We start from the raw sequence: 13,887 nt of genomic DNA on the forward strand, positions 1-13,887 counted from the left end.
AAGGCCGCTCCTGAGGAAGAGAGGCTGCACAAACAATGAAATAGGTGCCCACACCAGGGTCATGGGGAGAAGTAACTATGCTGTGTGGCTATGATTGGCATATGACGCACACAGGAATCCTTTCTTTCTGACATTCAGTCCTCCAAATCAGGGCCTCTGACTTTCCCACTCCAGAGGCTGCCTCCTCCAGGCCTATGATTCTGAAGTGTGTACCTGGGGGAAGCTCAAGTGGAGTAGAGTAACTGGGCGTGTCCGGAGGGCCAAAGTCCAGACAGCAGGGAAGTGGATCCAGACTGTACAGAGTTACAGATTACAACAGACTGAGGAGCCAGGCTACTGGGCTTAGAATCCCAGCTAGGCCACTTAGCAGCTACATGACTTTAGACAAGTACGTCTCTGTGTTTCTTCATCTCTAAAATGGGAGTGATAATAACACACCACAACACACACATACACGCCCAGGCAAGTGAGGCAAGTTTAACCAACAGTCCTCTCTTTTTCTCTCCCTCCTTGGTTCCTTCCTGTCCTCTGTAACTTATCCTACATAATTGCCTTCAGAGAGTACAACCCAACACAGATCCTTTTAGAAAAGCAGGTTTATTGGTCGGGCTGCTCACCAGGACACAGCAACGTGAGAGGCTCCCCAGAGCCTGCAGGAAACTGCGTCTGCCCACAACTTAGGCCCCTTTTGCGCATCAGCACCAAGGGATCTTGTCCCGCAATCCCCATCCTCCCTCAGCTGACCTGTCTCCCGAGCATTCAGAAAAGAGAAGGGAACCAAGAAAAGCGGGAGGAGTGGGGAGGAAAGGGGAGCGAAGCTTTGTATTGTAAAAAAAAAAGGTTTGTGTCCCCAGGCTCCCTCCCTCCCTCCCCCCATTAAAACAATTAGCTGCAATTCTAAAAAGCAGAGCAGGGGAGATAAGGCAGAGGAGGTGGGGGAGAAGGAGGAAGCCTTCAGTCCCCTCTTTGGGCTGTGGTTTGCGGGGGAGGGGAGTTGTCCTTGCTTCTGACAACCCCCTTTACTGGGGAGGAACAGTGGGACTTTAGCATCCTGAGGAGAACCTGGAAGTAGCAACTCTCTTACCTCCAAAGATTCAGGAGAGGAACCCATAAGGGCAAGGAGGTCTTGGCAAGTTCTGCATCTCTTATACTAGCTCTAGGGAAGGATCTTGAGAAGAATCTGCCAGGAGTGAGGCAAGGCTGGGTTGCCCTATTCACAGAGATACTATACTCTCCTCATTGCCCCTCCAGCTCTCAGTTCTGTGGCCTGGCCATGAGCACCTTGCTCTCTTTCCAGCAGCCTCGCGCCTAACTCCCAGCCCTCTGCGGTCTGGTGCTGCCCCCTTCTGGGGCTCTAATTTTCTGGGCTTTGAGGAATAGACGCCTCCTGGGGCACCATTCAGAGCCCTACTGAGGGATGGGATGACGCTTACCTCTTTCTTCCGTTCATCGCTTTCTCACACTGTCCTCTGTCCTTATCCTGAAATGGTCCTGCTGTCCTCTGAGAACCCCAGTAAGATGGGATTCTAGTCCTGTGTTTCTCGTGCTACTAATGAAGAGAACGCTCATCTCTTCACCCATCTCCACTGCCTACTATTTCCCATTCTTTTTCCCAAAGCCATAGCCATGTGTGCAGATACGTGTGTGTGTATGTGTGTGTGTGTGCCACCCTCTCCCCTTTCCCCAGGCTCCGCTTAGCTCCAGCCTTCCTTGTTGGGAGCCTTTGCAGATACAGCCTGTGCTAGACCCTCATCCAGGTTCATGGCTCACTCTGCCCTCTTTCCTCCACTGCCCAGGTTCTCCCAAAAGCTACTTTCAAGTTCTCCCATGTGGGCAAGGGTCTTCCTCAGAATTCATTCTTTCCTATTACGGTAATTTCGGCTTTGAAGCCTCCAGGGATCAGGGTGAGAAAGAAGAGCTCAGTGAGCAGGAATGACAGCAGCTGGGTGTCAGTTTGGGGGAAAGGCAGCCTGGCCCAAGGGGGAGGGGGCCAACTATGGAAACGACAGCGTTTTCCCCCAGGATCCCCAACTTGCACAACCAGGACGTGGATCACTCCCCTCTCCGTTTCCACCCAGACTATGCCCAAAGTGGGGCTGTGCTTTGTGGATGGAGGCTGCCTCCGCCCCGTCTTAATAGCTGTAAGACTTGAGGGGGGTACTCCTTGAAGGGAGGTGTTCTCACTTTAGAAACATATCAGCCCATTTGGGGCCGAGAAAGAATGCGAAAGAGAAAGTTCAGGAGGGAAAGGAATCGGGGGAGGGGGCACGGCGGGGAACAGCGGGGTGGCGCGGCCTCCAGGGCTGAGCCCCGCGCAACTCCCGCTCAGTCGCTGTCGCTCTTGTCCACGAGCACGGCATCTGACTCCTCGGTGATCTCCAGCAGCGTGTGCACGTCGGGGCTGCTCCCGCGCAGCAGGTCGATGGCCTCGCCACGCTCGGCGCCGCCCTCCTCGTCGTCGGCGTCCACCTCCACCATCTCGGTGGCCTTCAGCACCTCCACCTCGCCCTCGCGGATCTTCTTGACGTGGAAGGTGAAGGGCGGCACCTTGTAGACCGCGGTCTTGGAGCGCGCGTAGACCACGTGGTCGGGAGTGAAGGACTTGCGCAGCTTCTCTCTGGAGGTCTTGAGCTTCTCGCGCCGCTCGGCGGGGACCAGGCGCGTGCCCAGCTTGTTCATGCGCTTCTCCAGGGTGTGCCGCGTCTTCTCTAGGTTCTCCTTGGTCTTGAGGCGGGTCTTCTCCAGGTTCTCACGCGTGCGCACCTTAGTCTTCTCCATCTTCTCCTTGGAGAAGGCCTTCTTGAAGTCGTCCACGCGCCTCAGGCCGCTGCGCTTGATGCGCTCGGCGCGCGACTCCTCGATGACCTCCTCCACCTCCACCGCCTCGTCGGACGACAGCTCGAGCACCGCCGCGTCGTCCTCAGGCCGCTCGCCCTCGCCCAACTCATCGCCCTCCTTCTCCGGCAGCGCCTCCGACTCTTTCAGCGACTTGCTGATGCTCAGTTTGGAGGGTAGTTTCACGTCATCCTAAAAGGAGAGCAGAAGGAGAAGATGAGGGGGGCTGGGCCAGAGCTGGATGGGGACTTGGGGAGACGCCGGGCGAACCCGAGGCAGGGAGGTGGTGAATCTGAGTGCGTGGGACTCGTGAAATCGCCATTGTAGTCCCAGCGCCTGACACAGAGCTGGACATCTCGCGGCATCCTTATAAATATGTGTCGAGTGAGTGGTAACTAGACATACAGGGCGAGGAGAGAACTGAGCTTCGGGTAGGAAACTAACCTGTAGTGTAATAGCACTTCGGTTAAAGATCTCTATGGCCCTCCAACCCCGTCCTAGGGCCCTACATCCCCCCTTCTTATATTAAAGCTTTGCCTTGGCGTCCCGGGGATGGCCATTTAACTTTGGAAATGGACAGAGCGCCCTCTGGTGTACGAAGTCACACACTGCCCGAGCCAGGCCTAAAAGCAAAGGGGTTTGCGAAGCGTTTGTTCAGGTTGAGGGGGAGTGGTAGATGAACTCACAGCCAATTGCCAGGCGACCCCCAAGTAGGGTAACTTGAAGGCAAGGTAAAGAGAGTGCGTTTTCCAAACTTGAAACCACTTCAGAACCAGTCTTAGGGAAGGAGAGCTGTGGCCCTGCCCTCACCCCAGCCCCCAACCTCTTCACACCGTTTGGCTCCACCAGTAGCCGTTTCCCTCCAAGTAGAAATTCAGGGAGGAAAGAAGAAGCTGACTGGCAGCCAAGGGCATGCTTTTTCCCCATCATAGATATTTCTTCTGGTCTGACTTCTCCGCCTTGGAATGGAAGGGAGGGGTTACTTTTCCATTTTTGCTTTTTTCCCCCAGACTAGATCCCAAGTGGCCAGGAGTAGGATGGTGGTCCTAAATTCCCTAAGATCCTGGAACTCAAAGCCAGTTCTTCCCTCCTCCCCTAGGAGGACATAGCATCAGCACTGTTTTCCATTCCAGGAAGTTTTTCCAAGATCCTGACTCTGGGCCAGAGTATCGGAATCTCAGGATCACCACCCACCAGAAGGCAGGAGAGGCTGGCATGGAAAAGGAACAACGGCATAATTCAGAACATAATAGGGTTTCCTCTTTGGCCCTGACTCTCTTTAGAGACTTCAGATGAAGAAACAAGAGTTTTTATAAAGGGTTTTCTGAAGATTGTTTCCCAGAATTGTAAGAAAATCCAACTGAGAAGAATGAGGCAACATGAGCTGACCCTCTCATAAACATGCAAACACACACGCACATACACATACATTGGCCACTTGGTATCTCTGCACCATCTGCCACAGAAATTCATTCCACAGCCCCCGGCCTCTTTCCTCTTCCCTTCCATCCACAACCTCTCCCCACCCCGAGTTTCCTGATTTACACTGAAAACTAGGAACACCGCCTCCCAACTTCCTTCCCTCCCTGTCAATAGCATTAGCAGGAACAAAGAAGGAATGCTGGCTCCACCTCTTCTCTCAAACTGGGCACCAGCTCTTCTGGGCATCAAGCCATCTCAAGTTCTCTACACTTGACTACACCTCCCAGCAGGCAAGGTGACCTGGACACAGGGCATGCTGGGACTTGTAGTCTCCAGTCGACATAGCTAGCTTAGTACTATTGTGGGCATCCTATGGCATTCTGTCTACCCATCTGCCTTTCACCACTTATAGAGGCATTGAAGGTGTGTTTTCCTTGTTCTGAGTGTAGGAGGGTCCCAGTCTCTCTTAGCATTCCCTCTGATTTTCAATTGTATCCTTTGGGTCTCCTTTTGCAATCAGTATTCCTTATCCAGTATTCAAGTCCTCTCTCTCTCACCCCATTTTAGGACTCTAGGATCTAAACTCTCCAGTACCTCTTCATCTGTCTCCACCCAAAATTTACCTGCAGCCCATATCAAAAAATCCAGCTCTGATCTCTCATTCACAGCCTCCCAGAATAGAAATCCATAGACATGCCACCAAAGGGTGGAGGAGAACCCCTCCTTTCACTAAGCTCAGACAATGTGGATGGGCTAGAGAAGGATTAAGGGTGATGGGCGGGGAATAGTCAGGAAAACAGTCCCAGCTGCTGGAAAACAAATCCACATTGTCTCCCTGCCCCACCTCCGGCATCCCTGATTCTTCCCCCTGTTCCACCCCACCCCCTAAAGGCTGAGCTGGCTGGTTTTCCTGGCCTCTGGCTTCCTAGATAAAGGTCTTTGCCAACTGAGCTTGGAAGTGAACAGGGCTAGGGAGAGAGTCGTAGACTTCTTGTAGCAAATTCTGTCTTTTCAGTACCTGATGAAAGGTCTCAAATACATCAGGGAGCAATCTCAAATACATCAGGGACTGGATTTGGGGACATCTCCTCCAGTCCAAATAGATACCTGGGGCTATAACCCCATTCACTGTAGGTTTTCCCCCAGAATAATGGTTTACACCAGAGGAGCTGCCTTCTTGGTAGAAGGTCAGGGAATAGGGGAAGAAACAACTACTCAAGTCCCTGGACAATGTCTAGGGGGCTGGCTCTGGAGAGAATATACCACTATGACTTTTAGCTTTTCTCCTCCATTAATGAATTTTCTCTTTTCTTCCCCTTTCCAGGCCAGGTTTCCTCTATGACTCACAGCCTTGGAGCGCTGTCTTGGGCCCACCCAGTCTGCCTGTTGCTACAACAACCATAAACACAATCCCAAAGCACCTCCCCCTACCCTGGGCACACAGGCCAGGCACCCTTGTCCCACCCCTACTTCCCTGGCAGAGCTCCTGAACCAAAGGAGAGGCCTCAGAGGGGGAGGGCTCTACTTGTTCTGTTTTCACATTTTTATTAAACAAAAAGCACCACTCCCAACAGGCTTGGTTTCCAGAGTTACCTTTAATGACCAGGTCTGAATAAAAACATGCACAGCTTCCCCTGCCCCCACCAAGCACACACAGCTCCCCAACCCAGGAAGGCACCAGTCCAGGGTGAATTTAGTCCAGGGAAGCTCTCAGCCCCTTCCATTCCACTCCCCATCTCTGTCATATAAACTTAAGATCCTTTGGCTTAGAAAGAATATTTTATTATGGCTATAATTTAATTGAGCACCTACTATGTGTCTGGTCCTTGGCCAGGCACTTTGCATCTGTCAGAGAGAAGAGTCACTGTCATAAAGCCCTGAGAGCAAACCAGCTCTGTCCCTAGCCACTGCCTGAGAATGGCCAGAGAAGATAGGAAAGGTAATTCAGAGACCCAGGATCTGCTCAGAGAGGATGTTAGGAGAGGGTGCGGACTGGGGTAGAGGTGAAAGAGAGGGAAAATCTTTAAAACGCAGGCTATCCACTTTAGGTTGCCAAGACAAGGGGGTGGAAGGAACCACAGGCAGAGGGTCCTTCTTTTCAGGGTGATTCTCAATAGGGGCGATTTTGTCCCCAAGAGGGCAGAAATTGATTCTTGGGACAGGGGGAGTTAGATAATAAAAAAAAGTCCCAGTACATAAATGGATATATAGCATAACTGTAGTATTACAATTTCATTGGGGAGGGAACAATTAGGGGAAAATGTCTAAAAGGACTCCTAGGGGGATGATTATGAAAAAAAAAAAAAAAAAAGTTGAGAAACACTGTGCCAGAGGATCCAAGCCAGAACCAGCTAAACGGTACCCCCTTCCGGCCTCTCAGAGTTGGCAGCTTTTGAGTGCCCCACCCAAAGCAGGATCTGGCAAACATAAGAGATCTCTTTGCAAAACATTAAAAAAAAAAAAAAAACCTGGGAAAAATGAGTGTAAATGTTCTCCCCAGCTACAGAGAGATAGTGGAGAGAGCACAGAATAGACCCCAGGCCTGGGTCTCATGAGGGCCCTCTATAAAGAGGCTTTGAGTCAAACTGGCCTGCCCCTGAGAAGGAGACAGAAGGATGAAGGGAAGGGGGAATCGGAAGCCACAGCAGTTTCATGCAATTTCATGCAGGGCACACTGGGTGCAGCTCAAGCACGGAGTTTGGAGTGTCTCCTATTAGGACAGAAACCAAGATGTAGGAGACGTCTCCTTCCCTTCGCCTCCCACCCCATTGCACACACCATATTTGCCTGAATTCTGCATAACGTGAGAGTATTTTACAATACCCATCAACCACCCACAAGGGGCAGCTTAGAAGAGGCCGGCTATTCCGCACTGACCACCACTAAGCAGTGGGCTGATGGTGGACTTGTAGCAACACCCCATGCCCACAACCCCATAGGACCCAGGGAACTCTAAGTGCCCCCACCAGCTGTCGGTTCCTTTGGGGTGGGCAGAGGCACAGGTTCTGGGTAATAGGGCAGTGCCCTAGGCATCTGGTCAAAGGGTGGGAGCTCAGGCACTGTCTCAGGCTTCAGGTCAAAGGGCTCAGTCTCAGGCAGAAGGTCAAAAGGCACGATCTTGGGTGTGGCCAGGTCAGAGGGTGCTTTCAGCTTCTTCTTGGGCTAAGATGAGGAAAAGGGGTTTAAATGGGGCTTGGGTGCAGGTGGGGTTGAAAGAAAGAGGCCTTGGTGAGCATGCAGAGTTGGGGCTGGTGAGTAAGTAGGAAGGCAGAGAGAGTACATAATGTATTAGGATGGAAAGAAACCACATTTTTAATGCTTCATCAAGTGGACCAGACCTATTAATTAATACACAATTTAAATGGAACCTCCTCCTTTCCTCCCTCTAGAATCTTCCCCATCCTGTCCTTGGCCTCCTACCTTCTATCTCTACCAGATGTGACAGTGGGATTATGCTTTTGGGGCGTGGAGCGGAGTGATGGGAGAAAGAGGCTGGTAGGAGTGGAGAAGGTGTTTTCTAAGAGGCCAGTTGTTAGACCCTAACTAGGGAGGCTCCGATGAGTAAAAGAGAAGGCAAACAACTTCACTGTCTTCAGAGTCAGAGGCTACTGATCCCAGTTCTAGTTATTCCCCGGGGCAGGGTGGGCACCGGGTGCCGCCCCGGATAAAGGGAGGGAGAGGCATACAAGAGGGACATCCCAGCTATTTCCTTTTGGCCACGTCCTCAACTCTTGCCTCTCTTGCCACCCTCCCCTCACCCATGCTTGAGCTACCAGTCAGCAAGACACACAGAGGAATCAGGATCTAAACCTAAGCCATATTTATGACAGGTGGGCCTACATCCTGGGGCATCCAGTGGCAGCTCCCAGCTGAGGAGCTGAGCTGCCACTCTTCCTTTGGACAATCAGAAGTCAGGGAAGAGGGATATGTGGGGGCACTACCAGACTCTGGTAACAACAACGTTACTGGAAAACACAATGCAGCAGGTGCCAACCTGCCCTGTAGGTAGAGAGAAGGTAAGAGTGGCAGGGAGGCTGAGGAGACAGGAGCTACCATGGTCCTCTCCCGGCAAGGTGCAGAGGCCGTGCCAAGGGATACCCACACTGGCCAGCGAGCTCTAGTTCTTACACCCTGCTCCCCCTGCTCACGGTCATTGGGCCAGGTAACCACACATTGCCTCTTCTTCTGCACTGTGAGGCTGAGTAGCTATTGGCCACCAACCTTGGCCACTCTTGGCCAACACTACACTCCCCTGCCCCCCTCCTCCTACACACACACACAAAGCAGCCCCAACGCCAAGACTGTGCAACTGTCTCCCTCAGAAAATGAAGGAGCCAGAGCTAACCTTCCGTTAGAGCAAGGCTCCACCCTGATTTCTGCTGCAGAGCCTGAGGAGGTGGGGAGAAGAAAACGTAGCAGCAGAAGGGGTACATCTGGGTTCTGGCCTCAGCTTTGCTGCCCAATCACTCCATTGACAACAGGCAATTAACTTCACCTCTCTGGGCCTCAGCTTCCTCTACTACAAAATGAAGAAATTAAAGTTGATTATCTCTGAGGTATCTTCCAGCTCAAAAAACCCATCATGACAGAATGATGAAATATTCACAATGGTATGGTTCAAAAAAAAAAAAAAGTAACAAACCACCGCTCAGCTCTGAGGTTGGTTGCCTAGCAACAGTAATCCCTCTCCTCTCCCTATCCGTTGTCCACTGTGCCATCTTCTTTCTTTTTAACTTTGGCCTCTACAACAGGCAGATTTCTTTATTTACTTTTTTAAAAAAATCAGAGAGAAGCGCAATTTCCTTTAGTCTTAGAAATACCCCTAAAAATACTGCTTCGGATCCAGTGACCAGGAAAAACAATCCAAATTCAGCTTTTTGGAGAGAAAGGAGTGCCGAGCGCTCTCTCATGGCCACTAGGCTTAGAAAGTGAGAGGGACTAGAGGTCCAAGTTGGAAATATTCCTCGGCAAAGGTTTGGAGTTCTTCGGGAACAAGGTAGCCCTGATTTGTCTTGAGTCCAGGAAGGAGCTATAGGTTGGAATAGGACTTGGAGAGAAGCCAGCAAGCCCTCATTCCAGCCCTGGTGTCCTCCTGTTTAGTGCTCATGAGCCACCTAATCCCTTAAATGCTTCCTGGTCCAATCCTCAAGTGCTTGGAGCAAGTTTAATGGGTACGTGTGTAGGTCACTAACTGCCTCATCAAAACTGCTCAAGAAAACATTTATTTCTATTTTAGCATCCCTTTCTGGACTCTAAAATAACTCTAATCGTATCTAAGTCATTGTCTGAGAGAATCGGCTCTTTAATGATCACAGCTCCTCCTGTTTGTATGGTGCTCACAACCTGCCTGATCAAACTCCCAGCCTGACCCCTGGCTATGGGTAGAATTCACTTCTCTCATTCACTAGCGGTTTGCCTAGCTGTTACCTGATAGAATGGGATGCCCAAGTGCTAGTTTTTGTTTGCAGGACAGGGAGGGAAATACCAGAGAAAGACATGAATAACTCAGAAGTGAGTTCAAAGTGAGGGCTCTGATATCCTTGAGTGGGAGGGGCTGAACTGTGTGTGTGTGTGTGTGTGTGTGTATGTGTGTGTGTGTGTGTGTGTGCGTGCGCGCAAACAATCTGGCATCATTATGTCTAGCAGTTCTTTGAATCTGGGGTGGAGCCACACAAGGGATTCCCTCCTTTATTCCCCAGGAAGGAGGTGTGGGAGGCCAGATGATCCCACAGCTGGGGCCTTCCCAGCCTTTCATGCTTTCCTCCACCCTGCCCTTTTTGCTATATCAGCACCTCCCACATCTGCAGGAGAGAATACAGCATCCCCTCCCCTGTTCCCATGCTAGAGAACTCATACCATCTCCAAATCTCTCTCTGCCTGGCCACCCCAAGCATCCTACCCGGTCAGCCTGATTTTCCCATAAATGTTGCCGCCCCCAATCTTCCCTATTAGGTCTGCCAAGGCACAGAGCTATTTTTACCTCATTCTCTTCCCAGGCTGACAGACCTCAGGGAGGAGCAACCTCTGTTTTCCTCTAGTATTTGAATACCCGCCCCCAACCCCCACCTGGAACATCTGCTCTGCAGCTCTGGGAACTTCTGCTTCTCTGAGCCCCACCCTGTTGCTGGAATTTTTTCCTTACCTCTGAGCTTTTCTCTGAGGTGGGACCACTTTAGTCCTTAGTTATTTCCTCTGTGTTTTGGGGGCTCGGGGTCCCCAGCTTGAGCTGTTCCTTCTACCTCAACTCTCTATCCCCCACTGGCCCTGGTTTAGTACAGATGCAGTCAAAGCCGACCCGTCCCTTACAGACACACGATATACAGCCACGGATCCCTGCCAACTGCTGAGAGGGAGTAACAGAGGGATGCTATTGGCCTCTGCAGGGAAGTCTTTCTCCCTCCACACCAGTCCCTCTCTCAGAATCTCCATCTTTAACATAGGGAAGTTTAACCCAGGACCAAGAATTTTCCCAGGTCCTCCAGTCTGGAATCTTTAAAGTGAGAAGGGTCGCCCATTCTAGCCCTCCATGGCAACCCTCTACCACACCAAGCATTGGAGAAAAGTCGAAGCTGGCTTGCTCCCCTGTCTGGTTCTCCTTGATTTGATGTCCCCCGGTGCTGCTAGGTGGATCTCTTTAGAAATCTCACCTCCCCCCACCCTGCTTCCTCCAAGCAGTTAAATTAAGTGGAAACTCCGGGCAAACGTTGTCTACCAGATAGCGTGCTACGTGAGGGGAAGCAAAGCTTCTTAAAAGCCAGGCGCCTCTCGGGAGGAGTCCTGGGCATGAGGGGACCCGGAGAGTGTGCCCAGCCTGCCTCTGTCCCATCGCTGCCTCCTCAGATAAGTGCGAGCTCACCCGCCTCCCCGTGTCTACTGTCCCCAGCACTCGTTCCAGTCTGCATCTTTCTTAGCTCCTTCCAGAGAAGCCAAAGCAAGGACCTCATGGCATCCCAGACGGGCACTCAGAACCCAGTTTGACCAGGCCCCACAGCGGTCAGTGAAACCACAGCTCCCTGATAGGGCCCTTCTCACCTAAGGGGCGTGGGAAATCTGGCCTTCCATTTCTTTCCATTCCCTTGGGTAGGGAGAGGAAGGGAAAGAGGGAGCACGGACTACCCCTCCATCCCCATATCTCGCCTTCTTGGGGTTGGAACATCAACCAGGCCTGCGGGAAGCAGAGAGGAGGTGAGGCTGGGCACATTCCCACCCAAGCGAAGATCACCAAGCCCCTCAGCTCAGCCCCACCTAACTGGGATTGGGACGGGGGTGGGGGTGGAGAGAGGTAGCAATACTAAGATTCCCATGTTTATTTGGGGGGATCATGATACAAAAACTCCATTTTTATATAGGCGGGAGAAATGGGGAGATGTGCAAAGGAAGCAACAGGAGCCCTGGGCGGCGCCCGGGGCACGCCGGCCACCTCCTGCCAGTGCGCGGGCTCCTCCACCGCCCCCGCAGGTATGCGGGGTGATTCACTGCGCCCGGACCGCGGGTCCCCGTGGGGGCTGTCCACCACCCTCCACCAGCGCCTCTGGCCCTCCTCGCGCTGCCTCTCCCACCTTGCCCGCGCCTGCCTGCTTCCGTCCGGCCAAGGGTATCGGCGCGCTGCTGGCGAGGGTATCTCTAACGGCCTGAAAGTGCCGGGAGGCCAGAGGCAGATCGCAGCGAGGGCACGGGGTAGGCGGCCGAGGCTGAGGCGGGGGCGCGGGGTCCGCCGGGGTGTGCTGTCCCTCGCCGACGCAGCCCCCGCCGGTGCGTGCCTGAGCCCTGAATCACCCGCTATATCGGGCGGGCAGCGCCGGAGGCCCCAAACCCGGGCCGCGCCGCCAGTGTCCGCTTACAGCGGGCCCCAACGGCCACCAAGGACCCCTGGCTTTCCCTAAAACTTCCTCGGAGTAGGAAGACTTCTAACAGCCAGGTTGGGAGCAGTTTTCAAGGGGCCGTGTCCCAGAGTCCAGCCCCCAAACTCGGTTCCACCACTTGTTTGACACCGGAGGGAAGAGGGCTGGGTGAGGAGGCGCGGGGTGCAGAGCGCGCCCCCTGCGCGCTCCAGGAATCTGCCGCTCACCCCACCTTACCCCATCCCATCCCAGCAGCCCTAGCCCGAAGGAGGGTGGGTCCCCTGAGCCCTGCCAGGCTGGCGGGAGAGCTGCGCCGCGGGCAGGTTTCCCCACCCCAAGCCCCGGGCCGGGGACGGCGCGCAGGGCGCTGGGCTCTGGGCGCGGTCCTCCCCGCCAGCTCACCTGGTAGATCATGACTTTAAAGTTACGGCGCCGCAGCAGCTCCGCCTCGTTGACCTCTAGCTTCTTGATCTGGCCGGCCTGGCGCTCCAAGCTGCCGCGCACGGTCTTCACGTTGACGCTGACCTTGCGCACCTTCTCCAGCAACTTGCTCACGGTGTTGCTCGTGGTGGCGTGCGCCTTGCCCAGCTTGCTCAGCTCGCCCTGGATGCTCTGAACGGCGCCCTCCATCTCCGCCTGCCGCTCCTCCAGCTGGGCTTGGGTCAGCTGGATCTGGTCGACGGCGCCGATGATTTTGTCCAGAAGGCTCAGCACCAGCACGCCATTCACCTGGTCCGACTTGATCAGCTCCTCGGATCCGGCACCCGATGGCTCCTCAGCCGCCGGCGCCCGCACGGGGGAGGACACCGGGTCCTCGGTGTCAGGGTACCCGGGAAGCGGCTGCTCAATGATATGGAGCTGGGTGTCCTCCATGGCTACCCGGAGCCGTGCGGGGCCGGCCGGGTGGAGCTGAAGCTGGAGCGGGAGAGGAGAGGAGGAAGAGCGGGAGGGGGGAGAACGAGAACCAGAGGAGAGAGGAGGAAACTCGAGCCACGTCCGTGCGCCCCGGGACCTCGGCCAGGACTGTGGGGCGGGGGAATCAGTGAGCTCCCCAGCTCCTAGGCCAAATCCCGGAGTCTCGTTGCCTCATTGGCTGGCCCCACCCCAGAAAGGGAGGGACCGGGGCAGAAGGGGAGACCGATGATGAGGAAGGGAGGGCAACCAGGGGGACCCAAGAGCCGAGCGCCCCACCCTTCCCAGGATGGTTGGAATAGTTGGAGCGGGAGACTAGGGCCTCCACTGGCAGCGGAGGCGGCGGGAGCGGGACTGGGGCGGAGGAATGTGAGCTGGAGAGGAAACAGGTCCTAGAGTGTTGCTCTACTTTTCCCTCTCTCCTTTTCTGCTCACCCGCAAACCTACCTCACCCTTTTAAGTGCTGGGGCGGGGAGTCAGGTGGAACACGAGATCCTGGAATTATATGTGAAATATTGTGTTGTATTTGCCTGTGTTCAGTTTTTGAAAGAGAAAGGGTTCACGGCTTCCACGTTCTTTTCGAAGGGACCTCTTAGTGCCTCTCCCTCGAGTTACCAACTGCTATTCTAAAAGCTTGAGGGGTGGTTTGGGGAAGGGGAGGGAAGAGAAATTTTAAGTTAGGGTCACAGTGGTGGAGAGAGGCTGCAAAGTTCCTCTAGGCTCCTCTTAGAATTATCCTAACAAAGTAGGATTAAGATGGGCAATAAAATAAAAAGTAAAGCCTGTTTGTACCCGCCCTCTAACTTCTCTTTAAAAATCACCTTTTCCTGTGCCCCCAGAGGCCTAGCTGACACTAATGTCAGAGAGCAGGATCTAA

At 53.6% G+C, this 13,887-nt stretch overlaps 1 protein-coding gene and 1 long non-coding RNA gene across 2 annotated transcripts; both read right to left on the bottom strand.

Annotated features, from left to right (window-relative positions):
- Positions 1–578: 578 nt before the first annotated feature.
- CAVIN1 (caveolae associated protein 1) lies at positions 579–13,396 on the bottom strand. The gene is made up of 2 exons (XM_016150873.2): positions 12,501–13,396; positions 579–3,027 (listed from the first exon to the last, which is right to left on the bottom strand). The coding sequence occupies exons 1-2, from the start codon at positions 12,969–12,971 to the stop codon at positions 2,326–2,328; spliced, it is 1,173 nt and encodes a 390-aa protein (XP_016006359.2). The 5' UTR covers positions 12,972–13,396; the 3' UTR covers positions 579–2,325.
- LOC118603854 lies at positions 5,834–12,494 on the bottom strand. The gene is made up of 2 exons (XR_004951365.1): positions 11,290–12,494; positions 5,834–7,419 (listed from the first exon to the last, which is right to left on the bottom strand). It is a non-coding gene; the product is annotated as an uncharacterized LOC118603854 (long non-coding RNA).
- Positions 13,397–13,887: the final 491 nt, after the last annotated feature.

This window comes from Rousettus aegyptiacus, unplaced genomic scaffold (genome assembly GCF_014176215.1).
Source record: "Rousettus aegyptiacus isolate mRouAeg1 unplaced genomic scaffold, mRouAeg1.p scaffold_m13_p_6, whole genome shotgun sequence".
Classification (NCBI taxonomy): Eukaryota; Metazoa; Chordata; class Mammalia; order Chiroptera; family Pteropodidae; genus Rousettus; species Rousettus aegyptiacus.